This window comes from Chroicocephalus ridibundus, chromosome 2 (genome assembly GCF_963924245.1).
Source record: "Chroicocephalus ridibundus chromosome 2, bChrRid1.1, whole genome shotgun sequence".
Lineage (NCBI taxonomy): Eukaryota > Metazoa > Chordata > Aves > Charadriiformes > Laridae > Chroicocephalus > Chroicocephalus ridibundus.
This window is the reverse complement of record NC_086285.1, coordinates 19,746,132-19,768,547: the sequence shown is the minus strand read 5'-3', so window position 1 is coordinate 19,768,547 and position 22,416 is coordinate 19,746,132. Positions and strand designations below refer to the sequence as shown.

The window sequence follows — 22,416 nt, the reverse complement described above, 5'->3', positions numbered from 1 at the left end:
CACGTTGTGCAATAGATGCCTTTCTGATGGCCTGGGAGACAGGGATAGGGCAGTGTGCCCAGCCATGCAGCCAGCTGTCTGCGAGGATCCCTATCAGTTCTATAAAGTATAGTTGTAACTCCAGCATCTGCATCCCTAAATCCTGTCCTTCCAGCGTGACTCAGCCACAAAATTAAATTGTTGCAGCTAAGGGAAACAAGGTGTGATGTTGACCCCAATATACTGTAGTATTGTAGCCCACATCAGCTATTGTTGAAAACTGTTGAGTAGTCCTGTATAATAGAATACTTTGCTTTTGCACCTGCTTTTGAAATTGCGCATGACAAGGTAAATAAGTCAATACAGTCCCTGCTTACTTGAAAATTAGTCAGTCTGCCAGAATATGCTACAGAATGTTTATCCTTTTTGTAAATATGCTTGGGTTTAAACATGCCAGCAGCATCTAGGAACGCTTCTGCTGACCACTGTTTTGTTCTTCAGTTCACCCCAATCCTTATTAAGTATAGCCATTTAGACAGTTGACCCTCCTAGTATACAATTCCACTTGACAACTCTGCACTGAGATACCAGTTTTAGCAATTTCAAAGTCTATTTGAAGGAAGAAGTGGTATAAAATGTTGATTGAGCAGTCCTTTCTGGAGCACTGGTAAGCAGAAACGTGAATTGCTTCCCATCCTGAACAATAAAACATCTGTGCAGGATAAAATTGGCTCATCAATGTTGAACCAACATTGTATTTTATAGTATGTGTTCCAATGATATGAGACTTTCATGCAAAAAATAGAGAACTAGCTCACTTAGGAAGGGAAAGAAATCAAAATTTCTAAATCCTAGATAACTGTATATAGCTAGATTGTGAATATTCTGTCTCATATAAACCAAATTGTATTTAACAGGTTTTTGTTTTTCCAGGCTGTAGCGGATTCTCTAGCCTCAAATATTAAAGAGTCTAAATAAAAATGCTTTTTCACTAGGGAAAATGAGCCTGTAATGATCATACTTGTCTGCATTTCTTATGTTTTATTGCTTTAGGCTTGGTTCTTTCATTGGGGAAGTGTTCAAAGAGCAGCAACCTTCCACAGACTGGCTGTGTCACTTCTACTAGTATTAGGAGAAATCCCATGACTGAATCCTTACAACCTTCTTCTGTTCATCAAAAGTGAATGGCATCAAGGGACTCTTCACTTAGGAACAGCATGTGACTCTAAAACCAAACCATACTAGGAAGAGTATCCTTGAGGTTACTAACAAATATGCTGACAAGTGCTCCCCTACTCTTTTTTCTGTCATATCTTGTTCATCAAGTGGTGAGATTGATAGATTAAATCCTGTATTAATTGATTAAATTGAGATCAATTGCATAATGGATTACCAAAAAAGCATTAGTTCTTTGCTAGTTGCTGCCTTGTTGGAAGGGGATGAAGGACATTTCAGTATTTCCTGAAAGGAATCAAGGAGTGCATCTTTCTGCACTAACACCACCAGTACAAACCAAGACAGGGAGATGGCAGCAGGAAGAAGTATTACCCGTGTAGGGCTTGGATTTGATTCCTCGTTCTTTGTGAACTGTCTTGTCATCTGTGCATATCTGTGTGCCTTTTTCACATGCATGACTCATGCTGTGATGATCTGTGAATTAAAAACATTGTCCATACCTGCTTTATTATCTCAGATTCAAAGATAGATCACTCCAGTCTCTGAACTCTGTCAGCATTTGCAGGTAAAACACAATCCTGAATTCATTCTGGATCACTGAGGTGAAGTTCCACACTAATATATACAGAATATTCTATTCTTTTAAGGATGCTTTAGTGCCTGGCCATAACAGCTTGGTAATGATGGAACTGCAACCTTAACGTTGCATTTGTCTATTTGTTTAGTAGATTCTAATTAGATGCTAAGAGAACTATGTAGCTGTCACATGGCTCCCCAGATAATGCTTGAAAATGTTGTGGCTCTTTAATAAGGAGATGAGTAATTTGTGAAGAAACATTACTGGGTGTCTTCTGATGGCCTTTTTTTTTCTAGCTTGCTTCAAAACAGTATCTTAGCATTTTAGAAAGAAAAATAAAATCTGGAAAACAGAAGGAGAGAGGTGTCTGCAACCATAGCAAAGGTCAAGTGTCAGGGGGTGGAAGTTGTGTTCCTTACTTTCCTGAGCAAATAGCAAACCTTTCTCCTTTCTGCAAATCAGCTCTCTTTGTACTTTAAAAGTGGCAGCTTAGTTCATTAACCTTTGTAAAAATAGTTAACATTTATTTTTTGTCTGGAGTATTAGGTAATTGTGGAGGGGTTTTGCATTCAGGGCCCCTAACCTATCTCCAGCAAGGGTTTATTTAAAAAGCTGAGAGCCAACGCTACTTTGTTCCCTTCAGTCCATTTGGCTATACATCCAATCGCAAAGCTACAGCCCGGGACTATTTCCAAAAGTAAGCTATACTCCCTAGATGAAGCAGCCCCTCATTCAGCTGCCCTTTTATTCCTTTTTTGATGAAAATATGTAGCTCTGAGAAATCAGCTGCTGATCCTTCCTGTGCTTCCATGCTTACTCGGTGTCTGTGGTGTTTCACACCCTCGGGAGCCCCAGGTCCTGCTTCACAGGCTCTAAGCACACTCTACAGCAGGGACACAGTGACAGCTGAGAGTACCTGACAGTGAGAAGAGGTGGCTGAGGCTGCAGAGGAGGAGGAGAGCTGCTTTGTAGGGAGTCGGAGACATTTATTGTTTACAGAAGCAGATCACAGTCCATCTATGCTAAAATGAAAGCAGTCACCCCTTCCTGAGAAAATATGTGAATTGACTGGGGTCCAGCGTTGTGGGGAGAGAGATGGTCGGGGACTGATTCATGCCTTGGCTGCGTCATCACAGGGTCGGGGGCTGAGGTTTTGGAGCTTTTGCTTGAGGCAAAAAATAGCAGAAAGGTAGATGTGCTTTCAAAAATAGTCCAGGCTAGGGATCAGAACTCTTGGAGGCTTACCCACATTTTTCAGACTCTCTGGTGGTTTCTGTCTGTAGGGTTTATGAACTAAATACCCTTTTCTTTAAAAAAAGCAAAAAAAGGGGGGTGGGGGAAGTAGATGCTTGACTGTAGGAAAAACTGCAGTGTATATGTAGACAGATAAGTATTAGCATATTTTAGGCTGAAGCATGGAGCGGGTACAGAATGGCAGTGAACAAGGACTGTTTATTCCTTGAGTGTTGCTTTCTGTTAAGCAGCTCTTTGAAAGTCAAGAGAGCATTGAATCATACTGGAGTACAGCAAAAATGTGCAGCTGCTTGCTCAGCAGTGAAATGAAAAGTGCCGTTGTTGAAGGACCGAGCAGATCTAGCTAGAGCATGTTTAGGTAAGGTATAGCATTACAACGGCCAGCACCGGGATAGAACAGCTTTTTGTTTGCGCACGTCTCCGGAAGCCTACGGCATGGCACACCGTATATAGCCTGGGTGCAGCCAGAGGGGACAGTGCTTTTAGTGACAGGAATTGCAAATGTAGGCAATGCAAGAAACATGATTCTTCAGAAACCTTTTAGCCTATTTTTAAATAAAAAGAGTCCGTCATAATTTCCACCCTTTAAAAATGCTTCCCGCCAGATGAATTTTGCAGTCTGTGTTTGAGGTATCCACACCTGTTGGCAAAGGAATAACAATTTGTTGCTATGCTGAGCTGTACTCACTCGGGCACATTTGGAGACTTCACCAATTGAAAAGACTACTAGGGATGAGACGGCGGGCATAAAACTTACCACTCTGGGGCTCATACCCATTCCATCCATAAAAGCGTGTCATGCCCTTTGATGCACTGCAAATTTGCCTACAACAGGCAAAGAACAGCTTGCAACACTGGTTTCTGCTTGATTTCATTGAACTTGATAGAATGTGTGCTTGTGGGAACAAATGATGACCAAAGTCCCTGTGCAGACCATTGATGAGTTACTTTCCGTTTCCTCAGATTTTTTGTTTTATTCCTAGAGAAGGGAGAAAATGAAATGGGGAATGATATAATGCGGTAGTTCGGGGAGTGGCAGCCATCTGAGCCTGAGGGACAAGGTGGATCTGGCACTGTGATCAGAAGAGTATGCAGGGCTACACAGTGCTGGACATAGAAAATGAAGCGTGCCTTACTGATGGTCTGTCATTTCGCCTGTTGGCAGTGGGGAGGGGAAGGGACACATTAGAAAGAATATTTGAAGAATATGGGCGTGTAAGTGCAAATTGCTAGAAACTGTAACATGACTACTAGCTGATGAGCTGGAATTTGCTTGTACCTTGTAAATAAAGCTTCTTCCTAGGTACTCGAGACTGAAAAGAAGCCGCTTGACATTGATGCTGTGTAGCAGAGCAGCATTTTTTAACGAAGAAAGTCTTGTGAGGACACTGGCGGTTATTCTCAGTGTGACTCAGCTCACTTCCTTGTGTTAACGCTGTATTCCCTTGTAAACACAGTCCTGAATAAATGACAGGCTAAAGGGGAGTGGGTGGATGCAACATGGCTGGAGAGCAGTTCCCTGCCACACCATTGTTTCATTGTCTTCTCCTAGTTTTATACAGTAACTGTTGGAGACACCTGATAGAAATAATGCAATTGTACTTCAAGCAGAAAAACAAGTTTCTCTATAGAAACCTTTTCTCCCACACTTGGCAGTTTCACTGAATCTCTCTCCAGTGATAATTAATCAACAAATACGCAGTTCAGGAGTCCTGTGAATTTGCATCAACTTGATCTCAGATAGCTCCTGGGAGGACAATCCCGAAGCTACTTTTCAGCACCAATTTGATTTGCTGCTGCTTTGTATAATCTGCAGTTACAGCGTATTATCCCATCTCTACTACATGTGGTAGGAAGCAGTCTTGTGGTAATACAGTGCTCTGATATGGCTGAGGTTCCAGCAGAGATAAATTCTGATATTGTACAGTCTTTCCTCAAAATATATTGGATAAGGAGGTGCCAGTCCCCTGTTAATACTGAGCATTGGTAGCTGTAATTGTATTTTCTTGTCCATCTCTGTGAAATACGTGTGGATTCAGTGGGCACCTTCTCTGCTGGTGAGCTCAACTTGTGCTGCTGCTTATTGCAGGCGCTGTTAACATATCTGGGGGGAAGAATGCACTGGCAACTGCAGAGTCAGCTGTCGTCCATCACCCTGATGGAGCCCCATCAATGCAAGTCAGCCTGCATGGTATGAAACGCAACGTGTCAGATCTGCGGCTGCAGCTGCATCAGATGAAGCAGCTACAGGTATGCTTATCTGGGAAATACCAGGAAGGTGGGTTGTCAGCAAATGCCCTTTCCCTTCCTTTCTATCTTTCTCTCTCTTTTACCTCAGTGGCAGAGTTCTAGCCAAGGGAAGTATTACAGACACAAAAGCATATTCTGCTCTAGCATAGTCCACTTGCGTAGTCCTAGAGGTATGAGAATTAGCTCAGTTTAACTATTTCTGCTCAGATATTGAGAAAAAACTTCATTTCTAGCTCTGTTTGATGACTCTAGACATTAAAGCAGTATTTATATTACAATAATATCAAGTCTGTGATTACAGTTTGGACCCTGCTATGCTATGTGCTGTATAAACATATTGGAAGAGCCATGTTCCTGCTCCGTTCTGTTTACAGTTGAGACAGTTTTTAAGTTCCTGAATAAACAACTTTGATGTCATGAAACCCAAATGTAGCTGAGGATCAGTAGATACGCATTAAGCCAGAGTTTGAGCCCTGTATTTACAAAATCCAGAAGGATAGCCAGCTTGAGCAGCAAGGAAAAAAGATATTTCAAAAGTTGCTGCAAAGGTTTGTTGTACCCTACTTACATTCACATTTTACCAGTACCTTCCTAACACGCATCAACACCACAAAACGTGCAAGAAGCAATAAGAACAATGAAGTGTTAACCAAAATGTTCTGTTGACACATCCCGTCATGCTGCAAATGTAAATATATGCTGTTCGTCTCAGACACTGTGAAAATAAGCTTATGCAGCTGTACAGGTCTTCAGTCCTTCACTTAATTGAAAACTGAAGAGCACTGTGTATTGTCTCAGAAGATGTAAAAGGAGGTAAAGCAATTTCTTGTAAGAGAAAGTGGACAGCAGGGGAAACTTCAATACTCTGCTGGTTCTCCTTGCCTGGAAAGTGACATCACATGTTTGGTATTGTAGGGCTGCAGCTACTCCTATTACGACCAGGATGGTTTTGAATATGGGAATGGTACTATGTCAGTCTCCTTTGATTTGCTGATTAATTTTAGAGCAGAATAATGATAATATGGATCAGAATTTAGAGCACATTTTGCCGTCACCTCCTTTACTAAAGGAAATTGAATTTTTAAGCAGTCACAAGGCAAGGAAGCAGAAGGGTGAGGTAAACATCAGGGTAAAGAAAACGTGGCCAAAACTGAAGATGCTGTGACAAGGTCCTGTGCTCAGTTTGCTGGTAATGAAGAGATGGCAGAAGGTATTTGGAGCAAACAGTTGTGTCAGCCAGCTGAGCTCTGCCTCTGAGCTCTGCTCTGCACCCATGTATTTACATCTTCAGTTTAGGATGAGTATGTTTCTATAGCAAGTATATCTTTCAAAAGCTGTTCCCAGCAGTGTTCCCTACATGCCATCATGGTCCCCATCTCATTTCAAGACTCTGGCTTGGGATCTCTGCCCTGGCACATCATGTAGAAGTGCATATTCTTTCACATTTGTGCCCCACACCACTGCGGCCCCTCTGTCCTTCTGTAACCCCTTGTGCCAAATGCAGCTCTTGGCAAACGCCTGTGGTCTGGCCACCAGCTGTGTTTGGCATGTGGCCTTGTGAAGCAGGATGGAGGTTGCAGTGCTGCGCTGGAGGCAGTGAGCGCATTGTTCTCACAGGGCCTGCTTGCCGAGGAGATGGCATTTCCCCAGCTGCACCTTGTCTCCATGGCCCTGCCTGGGGCAGTAACCTTGCTTTTGATCAGGTACAGCATTATGGCACACAGGAGTGAAGAAACTTCTACCATCTGCACAAATCAATGCTGCCAAGGAAGTCCTGAGAAGGGAGAAAGGACGTATCCCGAGTGTGCTCATTAACTCTGGCTGGCTTCCCTTATTTCAGAAATGATAGCAAATTTGGTGCATTGTGCCAGTAGGAGGTCAGCAAATTTGTGATAGTCGGATGGAATAACCTGCAGCTCAAGGGAAACATTGGTATATTACGTATAAATTACATTCATGAGAGTGAATTTTTGTCATGGCTTTCCTGAATGGGTGGAATTATTTTGAAAAAGAGCTCCCAGTTTGTAGGGCAGCAAGTGAAACAAGTAGTGCTTTAAACTGAACAGTGTCGAAATATTGTGCTTCTTACGAAAAAAATTCGTGCTGTGTTTTCTGGAAAATAATTCCATGTAAAAGGGAAAAGTATTTTTCTGTTTTTCCAGGTTGTTTGCACAATATGTTTGATGGTACTTCATGTTTTTCCCTTTCACTGTTTCTCCTGGGTTGGCAGTCAGTTTGTTCCTGTTGGTGTGATTTTTTCTTACAGTGACAGACTAAAAGAAACACTTCCAAAGAACTGAAAAAGATGATTGCACAGGCACAAAAGTTGGCAGGATAACTAAGAAACAGGAACATGACATAAAAACTATATTTAATACTGTCTGCAGTTCAATTTTCAATTGGTGATATCACTGTAAGTTCTTACTAATTTGTTTAATAGATTCAGAGAAACACATGATGAAAAAGACCCATTCATTCATGGAGCCTTTGTCTGTGCTGGCAAAATCCTCTTTTAAAAACATATTCAGCAGCAATTGATTCAGGTGTATTGATTCACACACCAGTTAAATGTATATGTTACCAAATACAACCAAGAAGTTGCGTAAAGACGTTTGCGTCATGTTGCTAAAGGTTGGATACACTTCTTGTTACTCCGCTAGCATCTTCCTTAAACACTCTGATTTTCAGAGATACTAAAGAAAGACTAGTTTCATGGTGCCGTGGAGTTTTCCTCATTGCCAGAGATAGGCTCTAACCCAGCCTGTGTCCTGGATGCATTTGTTGTTAGTAAGGAGCCCATGATGGGTTCAGTGGGGTTGCTCATTCTGCACTCCCAGTTAATGAGAACTCTTAGAGGCAGGTTTGAACCAAACCTTGAAGTACATGTTCATGCTGTATATCATTAGCTTATATGTACATTGGAATTTTTTTGGTCTATTTCTTCCTTTCTTTATTTGAACGCATTTTAAGGAAAAGCAGTTAGACGTGATTAAGGTTCAGCCTTTGGAATGTGTATGCATGCATGCTTTTACTTCAGTCAATGTATTACTTGCAGGGAAATGAGTGCTGCAGAAAGGATAGAAAATGTAATAATAATACTGTCATAAATGGTATATGACACTCAGTCTCACAAGTGTAGCGTTGAATTAGAAATTCAAATGTGTTTTGAGCTGCATTATAGAATTGGTGAGACAACATTTAATCTACATACGGTAACAAACTTCAGGAATTAGATAATTAGGTCCTACAGAGATCCTGCATGGCAGGCAGTCGGTCCCTGTTTGTGGCTGTGCACTGTAGCGTGTGGGGAGGTGGGTGGCCCAGAAGCCTCTCCCAGCAGGCCCTGGGAGGCTCCCACTGGACAGGTCACGCTTGTCTCCCGATGAGAAGCAGGGCTGTGAACTAATACTTGGTTTTCCAGTTACCTGTCTCATAGATAATAATTGGTTCAAAGTGAACTAAACTGGTTATCAGATTATTCTTGAAGTGGATGCCAAGGGCAGTGCCGGGGTACTTGTGAGAGAGCAGTGATAGGTCATGGCTGGAGCAGTAGTCGAAGAGGAGGGACAAGGTAGGTATCTGGAGAGACTGGTGAGGCTGGGAGTGAGAACCAAGGGTAATGAATGTAGGAGAGGATGCTAGAATTCCAAAAAAAGAGTGTTAAATTTATTTCTATTTGATTGCTGCTTGCAGTTACAAGTAAACTTAGCTCTAATTAGCAAGAAATTGCCATTTGGTGGTGACAGGAAAGTCTACATTGCTTTTCCTTACCTTTGGGCATTAGAACTTGAACACTGTTTTAACAAAGTTTCTTTTCACGCGTAAATGTCTCAGGTTGTTTATTTGGCTTGTTTTCAAGCAAACTTAAAGTACAAAAAGTTTTATTCTGTGGAACCAAAGTAACTCCGGCCAATCCATAAAACTTCTTCCACTTGAGGTGGTGGGGTAATTGGCAGAGGTGGTCCGGGGGACAAAAGGGGGTGAGCGCTTGGCCAGGGAGTCTCAGATCTGATACCTGCTGGCAGAAGAAAGGTAAGAATCAAGTTCAGTTCCAGAACATGGAGGTAAATGTGCTGTAGCAGCCAGGGACTGCCTCCTCTTCCTCAGCCACAGCTCTTCCCCTCTGCTCCTTCTCACCCTGCCTCATGTTGTCCTTTGGCTGGTGACTCTGCCCTGCTTAAACCCACAATTACTTCTCTCCACTGGTTCCTTCTCTTCTCTCTCTGCATCCTGTCCCTCTCCCTTCTCATCTTCTGTCCCTGTTCCCCAAGCATGAACAAAACCAGGTTTTCCAGAACAAGCCAAGTGTTGCATGAATTTTCATAGAAATGGCAAAAACATCTTTTTGATACCAAGATGAGTCATTTCCCAGACTTCAAGAGCTCACTCCAAACATTGAGGTTTGTGAGTCCTCAACATAACAAGCTCTTTGAAATATTGCTGAGGTATATTTTTATTTCCTAATCTTGTTATCAGAAAAGGATGAAGTTTTATGACTGAAACTTTGTAATACTGTTCAAGCACTGCATAAGTGGAAGTGACAAGCAGCTTAGCTGTAGGTGTCACTACAATAAATATAGATCCCCTATATACCCCCATAACAGGAAAAAAAGTTTACCTGCCGTTGCACAACCTCTCACACACATACTCAATTTTGGCATTACTGGGAGTCACTGTTACCAAACGAGCAACATAGAGGACTCAGATTCTGGACATCTGAGACTTAAGTCTGAGTCTGTTACTGACCTTCTGACTGACCTCAGATCAGTTGTTTCACATTTCCCAAGTCACTTCCCTGTGTCAAATTTCTCCACTTTTTAAAGAGCTGTGAATAAACTGTATGACTGAAGTGTTACATGCTCATTCACTCATTTAGTCGTTCAGTTGTGGTTTCCGTCTTGAAAATATGGCACAATATAAGAGATGTGTGTCTCAGATAGCTGTGCTGGCATTGCTGTAGGAGGTTTTAATTTATCAAACCCAAACGTTAATCCCATAGTGGGGAAAAACACACATATGCACTGTCTTCAAAAGAATACAGCCTGGTATAAAGCAACTGACAATGTTTATAAATCTGTGCTGTTTCAAATGTTTTCCAGCTTCATTTTTTTCCCTAACTGCTAACACTTATCTTCAGCTGAGTTTTGAGCTAACACCTCCAGCTTGTCACAGCTCAGATCCCCCAGCGCACTTTCAGTGAAGTGTTACCCTCCCTCTCATCACAGTTGTGTCGCCGGAGAAGGCAGAGTCAGGCACAAGGACTGAAGAGTCGGGAGGGGAGAGTTCAGCTTGTTCCTCTAATTCCCATACTGATTGGAAAGAATGACCTGGGCAAAGGCTTTTTTTTCCCTCTGATTCCTGTGAATTCTTTTAAAGCAACTTAAAAAGAAGTCTTCTTGTATTATACTGTCTTGTAGGTAATCCATTTTTCTAATTCTTCCTTTTAGGCAGTGGTTTTACTTTGTTTGTTAAATGTGGTTTGGCTGTTAAGTCAGGATGATTAGAAGACAGCTGACGGTTTGATTGCTAGTTTTAAAATTGGAACTTTGTCTCCCGGTTGACACAGGTGTTTTTTAAAATCTTCCAGTATGAGAATGCTGCTGGGCTAATAGAGTTGTGTTCCTGTTGCCATTATTCTAAAGCTATGACTAGATGGAGCCCTGCTTATCACTTCAAATCTTGCGATTTGTGTAAGAGACCTAAACAGGTTTGGTTTGTGTTAGCGTGGGCTGTAGCTGCTCTAGGGCTACCCACGGAAGATACAGCCTAGTTTGCTTTCTTAGCTCTGTTTTGCTCTGCAAACTTAATATCAGTAAGAAAGATAATGCTTTAGATACTTATCATAAGGCTAAGACAAGAAAGAAGGTGTGACCTTTACAGTTCTCAGAAAATTACCTTATTATAAAGGGGTTTTTTTTGGTGGGTAAGGGAGGTTTTATGTACTGCAGATGAGCTGTATGTCTGTACCAGATTACACCGGATGGCACAATCCAACCCCCTCTGCCACTTGAGGGACTGAAAAATTCCATTCTGAGAACAGCAGTGCGTTCCAGCCTTGTCATTAATGTGTGGGATTATCCACCAGGCATGTATGGACAGTGCGATGCATAAGCTTACGAGATAGGCGCAAAGTGGAAGTCAGGCTTCCGGCATTCTTGTGAGGCGTGATTAATTCTTGGTTCATGCTGGACTGAACAGAATAAAGGGGCCACAATCCTTGCAGAAGTTATGCACTGAAGGTGGTGTAGTGATCCCAACATCTATTGTTCGTCAGCTCGCAACTGGAAGTTAGATATACACATTAGAAGTTAGTCAGATTTAGGCTTTTTTCACCCCAGACACTTTCTCGTGGAATGATGTTTATAGGTGAAGTTAAAGAGAGAAAGAAAAGGTAAAAACTCTCTTTCGCTGTAGGGCTGTGTTTATTCCAACCTATTTCTTAGCTCTGCAATGTATTCTGTTGCCAGGGATGTCAGTCAAGCAGGAAAAATTGAAGTTGATTTCTTTTGTGCAACAGCTGCAGAACCAGGAGATGCTGAGGGCAATGGTGAAGAAAGCAGAGCTGGAAATCAATGGCAAAATGATTGAAACAGTGAAGAGGCTTGAAGATCCTGTGCAGCGACAGCGCAACCTGGTGGAACAAGAAAGGCAGAAATACCTCAACGAGGAAGAAAAGATTGTAAAGAAGTTATGGTGGGTTGAGAAACCTCTTAGAATTTGTTGCTTTTGCCTGGCTTTTTCTTCCATAAAGTAGTAGCTTTAGTGAAAAATGTAGTATACTAAAACTTTAAACTTAAAACTAGTAAAACTTTAGTGAAACTTCACCCGTGTATGCTGTTTTAGCTGTGTTTCCTTGCACTCATATTGGCCATAAAACTGTGTCTGTGTTGTACAAATGACTGGTCCTGACTGGGAGACCTTCTAAGCACAGCCCACTGGGTAAGTCCCACCAGTACAAAGAGTTTTAACCTCTTCAGAAGTCCCCTCTAAAGGGACAGATGACTGTAAGGACCAGGATCACCCCCATCTTCTGAAAGCCTCCCCCTACTCTTCAGCTTTATCTATTACGCTTTAGGGAAGGAGGGAGGAATTTCTTCAAGAACAATTGCATGCAAAGGAAGGTAATGAGTTTGACTTTAAGTATGAAAATGAGATTTTAACAGTAAGTGCTTTGGCTCTTGCATGGGAGAGATAGGGGAAGCTCATAAATAGAGGATTGATGTTTAATTGCAGTCAGCAATGCCCGTCTCTATTTAAAATTTACTCACTGGGATTTCCATACCCTCAACTGCAGATAAAAATATTTTCTTTTTTTGTTATTGTTGTGTAAAGGATCTTTGTAAGGCTTTTTTCCCCAAAACTTCGGCCTACCAAAACTGGTGGGATCCAGTTGTTTTAGTACATGTTCAGAGTCAGCAGGAGGCAAGATGAAGCTGAAATCAATAAATAATTTAACTAGTTCTAAGACTCGGATTTGTAAGATGCTATATAACTAATTATTTCTCATTACTGTGTTTAGTTCACACCTGAAGAATTGCTGCATAATAGAGTGAAACTTTATAGTCAGCTTGTCATTGGAAGTGATGACTGAAGAGCCATAAGGAGAGTAAATCTTTCCTGTTGATCAGTGTGTTGTCAGATGAATAAGATTTGTTATAAAAATGATGCATCTGTAAAGACAAAGTTGAATGTTTCTAAGGGAGCGTATGTTTTCTGTGAAGAAAAGTTTAATGTGTAGTAATAGTTTGTGCTGGTGTATGTAATCTTCTCAGCTGGTTTGTAGTCTTAAATAACATTGTGCTGTTGTCTTATGTAATTACCCTCCTGTTCATCACTTTATTCCTGTGTACCTCATTGCCTAGTTTCTAGATTGTTTGTTCTCTGTGGAAAGAGCAATTTGTGTGATGGCTGTTTATCACATTGCCTCATAAAACGGATGCTGAGTGAGGTCAAGTGCAGATGGAATTAGTTGTTACAGCTTTTCATTTAAGATACGACTTTGATTGCAATATGGTTCTGTTTTACCAGTGTTTGGAATTTTTTCTGCTCATAGAGTTTCGGCTGCTTCTGTGATACTTCATTTGTTAACATTACAGGAAAGTGTCTTTCTTGTTGTGTCCAATGAGATTTCTTTGTCATGTATGTGCATGTCTGCAGGATCACAGCCCAGAAGAAAAAACGCATCTGACAACAATGCTTTAAGTTCAACAGCTGATGGCTGTTAATAATGAAGAGCATACATCACAAAATTACACATCATATGTCGCTGGCAGTATTCAGAAAAAGGTTAACGTTCTGTATAGGCACTTTCAATTAAGCTTATCCCAGTACAGATGGATAAACAAATGCAAGGCAACAGGGCAAAAAATTTACCATTTCTTAGTCTTTCAACTGTTGCCCTCTTGACCTTTCCTAAATCATAGGACTCAATCAGTAGACTGGCTTCATGCAAGACAAGGGAGCTTAAGGATTTCTGCAACATTTACGAAAGTGTATTTACTACTCTGAAGTGGTAAATCTCAGCTTAAAAAGCTCTCCTTTCTGCAATTCTGAAGATTATCGCTGGGAAATAAAACAATAAAAATATTGGTGGTTTCATGTTGTAAACAGCAGACATGTCGGTGTACATTTCACGGCAGGTTTTCTGTTGAGCAGCTTTGCATGATGGTGCCTACAGAAGTGTGCCCATGTGTGTCACAGCTGCAGCAGGATTACAGTTCAGAGATACCTAATGAAATCTAAGGAACACTGTTAAAGGTAGTGTTTATTCACACTTGTAACAGTGAAATACGTACTCCAAATTAACTGGATAGGGGTTTTTTTCTGTCTAGTCTTTTGCTTCAACATTAGAGATGTCATATGTGACACTTTGGGAGTTGTAAATGCTAGCCTTAAAATTTACCAGACCAAGGACAAATTATGATGATATGACACATCGACTAATGAAATATTTATGTTGTGAAGAGCATGTTACAGGTATGACTACTACATGTTGCAGGTTATTGTAAGCATTTTAGTAGAGGTAAGCACAGTATTTAAATTGTAGCCACATCCAAGCTGTCTAATTGTATATGATCCATAGTAAGTTACAGTTTATATTTTTGTTATGATAAGTATCAGGCTTTTTTATAAGAATAACTGTGTTCAGTAGAAACAAAACTCCACTTAGCAGTCTTGGGGAGCCACTGGTAGCAGACACTTGGGAAAGGATATAAGAACATGGCAAAATGCTCAGAGTGCATTTCTGTGCTTTTAGTGACTTGTAGCTCTCTTCCATGTCAGAGACAGTACCTTCATATGCAAAAGCTATGCGTGGATTGTTTACTTTTCATGAACTTATGCATTTTTTAAAATTTATGTAAACTCGGTTGTGTAGAGCATCTGGGCACAATGAATTCTATAGAGTAATTCTTTTTTTGAGTAGAAAGATCTTTTTGTTTGTTTTTGAATCTTTCATCTGTCAATCAATCCTCTAACTGTTAAATTATGCATGGCAGAATATTAACCCTCTCCATGCTAGTCGTGATGCTACAGACACTCCCCCACTCTGTTTTCTGATCATGCCTTTTCCATCCTGAAAAGTCCCAGTCTGCTTAGTATAAGTTCTGGTCTCCTCTTGTAGAAGCCATTCGATACATTTTGTCATCCTGTTGCCTTTCTGTATGCCCTTTCTAACTCTAGTGTACATCTGTGAGATGGGAATGGGGAGAGAGAAAAGGCCTGCAATGGCTATATCTGATGTAGGCACACCATGACTTCATGCAGTGGTGTGATGGTCCCCTTGTCCTCATGTTCCACATGAGCTTTCCATTACAAATCCAACATCTCACTCACAAGGGATGATTATCAGTTAAAAGGTCACTATTGTGTATAAAAACTTAGGGGTTTGGGAGGTTGTTTGCTTTAGGTTGGGTTGGTTTTGGTTTTATTTTTGCTCTTCTCATAAGCATTACTTTACATTTATTAGGAGTTAATTTGATCTTTGGTTTTTTTCCTGGTCAATTATCATAGATTCACAGATTCATAGAATACCAGGTTGGAAGGGACCTTAAGGATCATCTGGCCCAACCTTTCTAGGAAAAAGCAAGGTCTAGACAATATGGCCCATCACTGTGTCCTGCTGAATCTTAAAAGTGTCCAATGTTGGGGAATCCACAACTTCCATGGGGAGATTATTTCAATAGCTGATTGTGAAATTTCTTTCTCTTATGTCCAATCAGAATCTCCCCAGGAGTAACTTGTACCCATTACCCCTTGTCTTTTCCATGTGACTCCATGTAAAAATGGAGTCTCCATCTTCTTTGTAGGAACTCTTTAAGTAATGGAACATGGTGATAAGGTCTTCCCTAAGCCTTCTTTTCTCAAGGCTGAACAAACCCAGTTCTTTCAGCTCTTCCTCGTACAGCAGGCTTCCCAGTCCTTTGATTATCTTTGTGGCCCTTTTCTTAGTATCGGATGGTCGATCTGCAGCCCTCTGCAGTCACCTTTCATTTTCATTCTCCTGAATATTTTAATATCTTTATGATATTTTTTTTTACTATACTATTCATCCTCTTTCTAAATAATTTATAATATGTTGAAAAGCACCAGTCCTAGCACCGATCCCTGTGGAACCCACCAGCAAACTACATTCATTGAGTAAGCTGTTCATTGATCCCTTCCCTTTACTTCCAGCACTTTATCCCTGAGAGAATTTCCTTTCTTGTCCCATGGCAACTTTGCTTTCTTGAAAGCTTTTGCTCAAATACCTTGCTGAAAGCCTTTTGGGCTATAGCTTTCCCCCATGCTTTTGTTGTTTTCCTTCTGTATTTTTAAGACTTACCGTCTCTTTACACAAATCACATTAATTCGTCCCTAACACAGCATATTTATCCATTGGTCCACCAATTCTTTGTTCTTTATTGTTTATTTTGGTATCAATTAGACCAGTCTGGGTGTCAGTCTCACCAGAGTACAGTTCCCTGGATAGCCCCATCCCCTTTTAAAAAATTTATTTATATCATATATGACATTTCCACTAGTCTGGTGGCAAAGCAATTTTAATCAAGAAGTTAGATGCTTAGCATTAATAGTTCGACTGTTTCACCCTCAAGTTGCAATTGAACTCCAGGGCAAATACCATCTAGACTGGGTGATTGTTACTATTGATTTTGTCAGTTCATTTTGTAACCTGTTCTACTGATGCTGCAAATTGAGACAGATCCTCTGATGCTTTTTTGCCTAAAGAAAGATACCAGCATAAGAGTTTGCCTGAGCTCCCCTGTGTAAAACATAGATGCAGAAAAATTATTTATCTTGTATTAGCCTCTTGAAACAGTATTAAGGTGAGTGTCTTGTTAATTGGGTTTGCCCAGTCCAATCTATAAAGCCAAGTTGTTTCCCCAGTTACAGAAAAGAAATGCTGGAGACTGCTGGATCTGTTTCAAACTTTGGTTCCTGAGGGCTGAAGTTTCTTTTCCCGTGCAGTTAGCAACATAGGGCAGTGTAATACGGTATCCCCTGCGTAATTTTAGGATCATTTGTCATGCTTGATAGTACCACTGTATGGAATCAAAGAGGTTTATGATGACCCTTCCATTTCCGATGAAGAACAAAGGGGAAATAAAGCCATCATCTGCTACCTGGAAGTCTTTCCTTCATCCCTATATTTTCAACAATCATAAAACTACCAAAATATCATAACATTGTTCTGTGTTTGTTTCTTTCTCTTCTCTCCACCCATCAGCAAATTTAACCTTCTGCCCTTGTCTTTTTTGTTGCCTGCTGGATGCCGGTATCCAAGAAGCTGCTTTTCTTGTGCTGATCTGCAAAAGGGGGTGTGTGGGTACCCTGTGATTCCCAAAGCAGCACTGCCGAGCCTGAGTGCTCGTGTCAGGGCATTAAGAGTAGGGAGGATGCGTGACTTAAGAGCACCCTTCCGGAGGGCAGGAGCCTTTGCATTGTAGTGAGTGACAGAAAGTCAAATTCTTTTTCCAGCTCCTTCCTAGACTGTATCTGTACCCTTTATTGCAAAGGCAGACAGACACAGAGACAGCAGATATCTACATTAACGGAGCCTCTTCCACTGGAAAAATACCCGGAGAAACGTTCCCCTGCTGCCATCGTGTGGTCCCTTGGATTGTTTCCTGCAAACCTGTTTCCTGCAAACCAAGGAATTGGATTGTGCTTATGCTTGTGCTGCTGGAAATTGTGATTCCCTAATCCTTCTCAAGACAGAATCTTTGGGAGAAGTGGTCTTAAAATGGGAACAGGATCATTTACCTTTAACTGTTTGTGCTCTGTTCTGAAGCAACTTCTGATTCTTAATTCAAAATTGTTTTATAGTTTCTAAAGTTCTTAGTCTTAGGATTGAAATGAACTCTTTGCTGTGTGCATTTGATGTTCAGATCCTGATAGTATATCTCTTTCTTTGTATATCAGAAGTACTATTGTATTGCCATTTATTGTTCTGCATGACTGTGCTTCCTAATGCGACCTAATGCAACCTAAATGCGAAATGGTGCTGTAAGGGATTTTCTTCTTTTTATCCTGTTACTGGCCACCTATTCCTCTCTTTTCCTCCTTGTGTTGCCTATCCATGGAGATGGAGCTAAGAAGTGACCTGGCTGAAAATAAGTAATTTTCTGCTGTGTTTGTGTCGCAGTGCTGGCACAAGGGAAATGCGGGGAAATGCAAGATGTGTGGTTGGTGCAGAAATCAGTCTTCCCCTACCCCTTTTCAGGCAATCAGCCTGTATCTTGGTTCTCTTACAGTAATTGCAAAACTGCTACCTGAGTGGATGCAAGAAATGAGGCCCAAAATTAGGTTAAAATGAGTAGCCATTTTGTCAGTTCGGAGTTTACTTTGAATTGTTTTCTGTCATGCAATTAAACTGCTTCTCAGAACATTCCTGTTAGTAAATTTGGTATCTTAATAGAGGTGGATTTCTCTTAGAATAAATATTTAAGAGATGATCCTCTTAAGGTATTCACATGGGTGTTTGTATAGTTGTGCATAATGCATTTCAGGTGTTTTTGAGAAATTTTAAGCTTCTGTGTGGAAACTCCAGCTAAAGCAATGCGGTCTCAACCACAAATGAAGTTTCTGTGTCTGAAGGATTGTGAAAATTTATGTGAAGTATGGAAGCACTGGAAAAAATAATTGGGAAAGGTGATGAGGAGGCACCGGATGGCGCCGGAGGAAGTACAGGACAGCACTGGCTGGAAAAAACATCTGAAGTGACTCATTCTTGAATCCAAACGCTGAACGAAAGCTGCACACCTGCTGTTTTAGTCTGGCTACTTGTGGAAGCAGGACCCTGTATTCTATCTATCAGGACCCAGCAGATAAACAGGGTTGCATCAAGGGGCCATTAGTGCCAGTTTTTGGGTTGTTACTTCGCTGTTGAGCGTTCTTTTGCATGTCCTCAGCAATGAGAAAATGCAAGGTGCAAAACAGTACTGGAGGTAGTGGTACAGTGTGTCTGTACCCTTGTAGGATTTGCATCCCCAGAGGGCTGTCTGTTAGATGTGTTTCACCACCCCACCTGCCTTCGTAGCGCAGCTGCCCTGAGGTCGGTAAGCTCTGCACATCTGCAGCCTGTCGGAGAAGTCAATGACTTGGGCTAGTTCTAAGCCTGCTCCTATGCTGTGAGTGTGAGTGTCCGGCATCCTCACCTCCTCTCATGGTACCCTTCTGTTTTTTCAGCCTGTGGTGTCAGATTATAAGATACGACAGTTGAAGTTTCTGGTTTAGTTTAGTCTATTTATCTAGATATATTTGATTGTAATGTGAAAGCCATGCTTCCATTTTATGTCCACTTTTTTTCTTGTTTTGACAGTGAGCTGGAGGCATTTGTTGAAGACCTGAAGAGGGACTCCACTGCTTCCAGCAAAACAGTTACACTGAAAGATGTAGAAGATGGAGCCTTTCTTTTGCGTCAAGTGGGAGAAGCTGTTGCCACCCTGAAAGGTATATACTTTTCCTTTTTATTTTTCATTCTTCTCTCTTAAGCACAGTGGCTGAGAACAGTTTTCCCTTTAATCTGGGGGCATTAACTTTCACTTCCAAAAAGACTTAAAGTTGGGATTAAGGAGCTTGTTGCAGGGCCCCTGGAGAGAGGTGGACACTCAACTATTTAACATTCACCCCATCATCTGTTTATTCCCAAGGTTTTTATTATTTCCTGTTGAGCTCCAAAGTTGTTGTCTTTGCAGGAGATTTCCCAACATTGCAGAATAAAATGCGTGCGATCCTCCGGATTGAGGTAGAAGCCGTGAGGTTCCTGAAGGAAGAACCACACAAGCTAGACAGCTTGCTGAAACGTGTGCGCAGCATGACCGATATCCTTACCATGCTCAGGAGGTGATTTTTTTTTTCTTCAAAACTAATGAATTTCCTCAAGCAGGGCTGGAACAGCTTTCAGGTTTGGGTTCTCCCCTTCTCCCTGGGCAATTCTGTGAAATGCAACTCGCTTGCAGTATTTTATAGATTCTTCCTAGAGCCCTCTCAAGGTAAATCAAATTAGCCTTTCCTGTGCTCTATGTAGTGGTTCTGTTCTGACCAACACCCCCAGTAGCCAAGATCTTATGATTGAAACTAGTTCCCTCTGAACTCCACAATTCCAGATTTGGGAAGTACTTGGATGAGAAAGCTTACAGTGGCATCAGTCCCATATCTGACCTAATTAACTGTTGGCATTTACAGTAATCTAAGCTAATAGAAATATTCTCTGACACTGAAGCATGCATCCCTAAAAATGTAACAGTAAGAAATAAACCAGAAAAAGATTCTAAATGGATAAAGATATCCTAAAGCTTCTGAAAGAAAGAAATATTTTTCAATATGCTTGTGCATTCATGCAAATTCTTTATTCTGTTCTTTGCAAGGAAGATGCGTTAAAGAAAGTTGAAATATTGGATGAAATTTCTGTCCACTAAGTGCCAGTGTTTAGCTATGTTCGTCAGAATATATGAGCAGCAAACGACTGCTGATTTATATGAGGCAATAGGCATTGAATTTAATTCCTACTCAAAACCAGTGAATCAGGCCAAACTGTCAGTGGTGGTGATCTCAGTTTTACTTCAGTTGCAAGAAAATGTAAGTCATAAGCCTGTTGTTGCTACCATTATTCTAAGGCGTGTAGGGTTGTCATTGTTTCCGTATATCCTGGAGGATATGTAAAATGGATTTGCCAGTACTGGCAGATGGATAAAATGGTTTATGTAACAGGTCTTCTAAGAGCTGTCACTTACTTTTCCATGCAGATAAACATCTATATTCTTTGATATTAGTTTCCTTTTCTTAAAAATGACTACAGTTATTTCCTGTCTCACCCTGCTTGGGAAAAAAAAAAACAATAAGCTATGCATGCCAAAGTTTTACTAAAAGTAGTTTTTTGCAGCGAAATTAAGCTTCATAAAGTCTGTTTCAGTAATGGAAAAACTGATGGCATTTGATGACTAGCTACACTCTGAAGCTCAGCCATTTCACAGCTAGCTGCTAGAAATAGTTGACTTCTTACATCCTCAGCTCATTCTACCCCAAACTCTTGACAGAGGAGACTTTTGTGAAGTATCATTTGAAGGCTTTGTTTTGGCAATCTGCCAAACTACTACCTCACATTCTATGTAACTACCACTTTCTGTGCTTATAGTCCAGGAACATCTTGTTTAGCAAGTTACAGTGTATAAAATGTAAGTCAACTGATTTCTGTTCTCCTAAAATCAACCCACTGTAACGCATGATTTCGTCAAAAAGTGCCAGTACATCCATGAAGGTTTGTAAATATTTTAAAAGGCAAAAAAAATCCTAATTAGAGTAGCCTCTTTAAAACTCTGAGTCCCTGACTCTGAAAGAAAGCTATAAAATCACACAACTGAGAGCGTCAGGAGAAAAAAACCATCATTTTGATGTTTTTGATGTAGGTGCTTTTCCCTTGCAAATATTTATTGTCAAGTATTGCTCATGACTCGCCTGTGTGCTAACCATGTGCCACGCTGTTGTGTTTGATTTGGCTGGGCAGACATGTTACAGAAGGACTTCTGAGGGGTGTGGATCCATCCCAAGCCGTGCAGTACTCTGCTATGGAAAAGGCCACTGCAGCTGACTCTCAGAAAAACCAGGAGGAGCTCAAGCATGCCCAGGGACATGCACAGCAAAACCTCACAGCAATCACATCAGAGTCCCAGGTGTCATCAGTCAAGTCAGAAGTTGTCCCCTTCTCAACGATGACGGTCCATCATGTGCAGAGCTCACCTGTTGTCATGCATCAGTCTCAGCACTCATCAGCCCTGGTCAACCATGCCCAGGGTTCACCCACTGCAGCCAGCCACAGCGAAAGTGTGCCGGCGGGTGGCCACCTCTCAGCCACCCCACCAGTCCCCCCGCAAGAGCCTGCAGCAGGACCCCAGCCCACACAAGCCACACCAGCACCACAGGTCTCTGTCAATGGCAACACCATGCAAAGTCTTTTCATTGAGGAAATTCACAGTGCAAGTACCAGAAACCGAGCTGTATCAATTGAGGTACGGTGTATTCTACTCAACCAATTGTCCTCCCTTTGGGTCTGAGCTCCCAGTCTCACTCTTGAGACTGCAGGTGGGATTTTCCAAATGCATTCAGGGGATTTATGTGCTTCACCCCTAACTACACCGTGCACTTCTGAAGATACCCTCTGATATTTTAAATGCAACAGGATAATAACATGAGCCAAAATGAGTAACTGTGATTTTAAAATAACCTTTATTTAAAAAAATGTAAAAATTCTTTTTTAGAATACCTTATTTTTGAACAATAGCATATGATTCTCTGGCAACACTTGCATCAGTGGATTTCATTCACTCTTTAAATCTCCATATCCCTCATTATGGAGAGGTAAAAGTGAAAGAATGTGAAGTTCCAGTGGTTTCACACAGAGACATTGAGAAAACCCACAAGTGAACTCTCACGTCTTAATGCACTTTAATCACCAGCGTGATATAGTAAGGCAGTGACCCAGATTTAAATTTTGCCTTTGTTCCTTTAGTGAGCAGTGGCCGCTGTCAGTCTGTCATGTGTTTCTTCCGTGTTTCTTCCGTATCTAGCACAGTGGAAGTCAGAAGCAGTGTACAATTAGTGTTAATATATTTCCTCTAGTTGCTGACTATAATCAATCCATACTGACCTACAATGTTTACCTGTGGATTATTTTTAAAGTAAGT

General features: G+C 41.1%; 1 protein-coding gene across 18 annotated transcripts in view; it reads left to right on the top strand.

Annotated features, from left to right (window-relative positions):
• Positions 1-22,416, top strand: part of KIAA1217 (KIAA1217 ortholog) — a 371,004-nt gene that overhangs the window by 329,504 nt on the left and 19,084 nt on the right. For all 18 annotated transcript variants that reach the window (XM_063324650.1, XM_063324651.1, XM_063324656.1 and 15 more), the window contains 5 exons: positions 5,076-5,236; positions 11,754-11,929; positions 19,056-19,186; positions 19,432-19,579; positions 21,240-21,741. In XM_063324650.1, the coding sequence (XP_063180720.1) occupies positions 5,076-5,236; positions 11,754-11,929; positions 19,056-19,186; positions 19,432-19,579; positions 21,240-21,741 (1,118 nt within the window). The remainder of the gene's footprint in view (positions 1-5,075; positions 5,237-11,753; positions 11,930-19,055; positions 19,187-19,431; positions 19,580-21,239; positions 21,742-22,416) is intronic.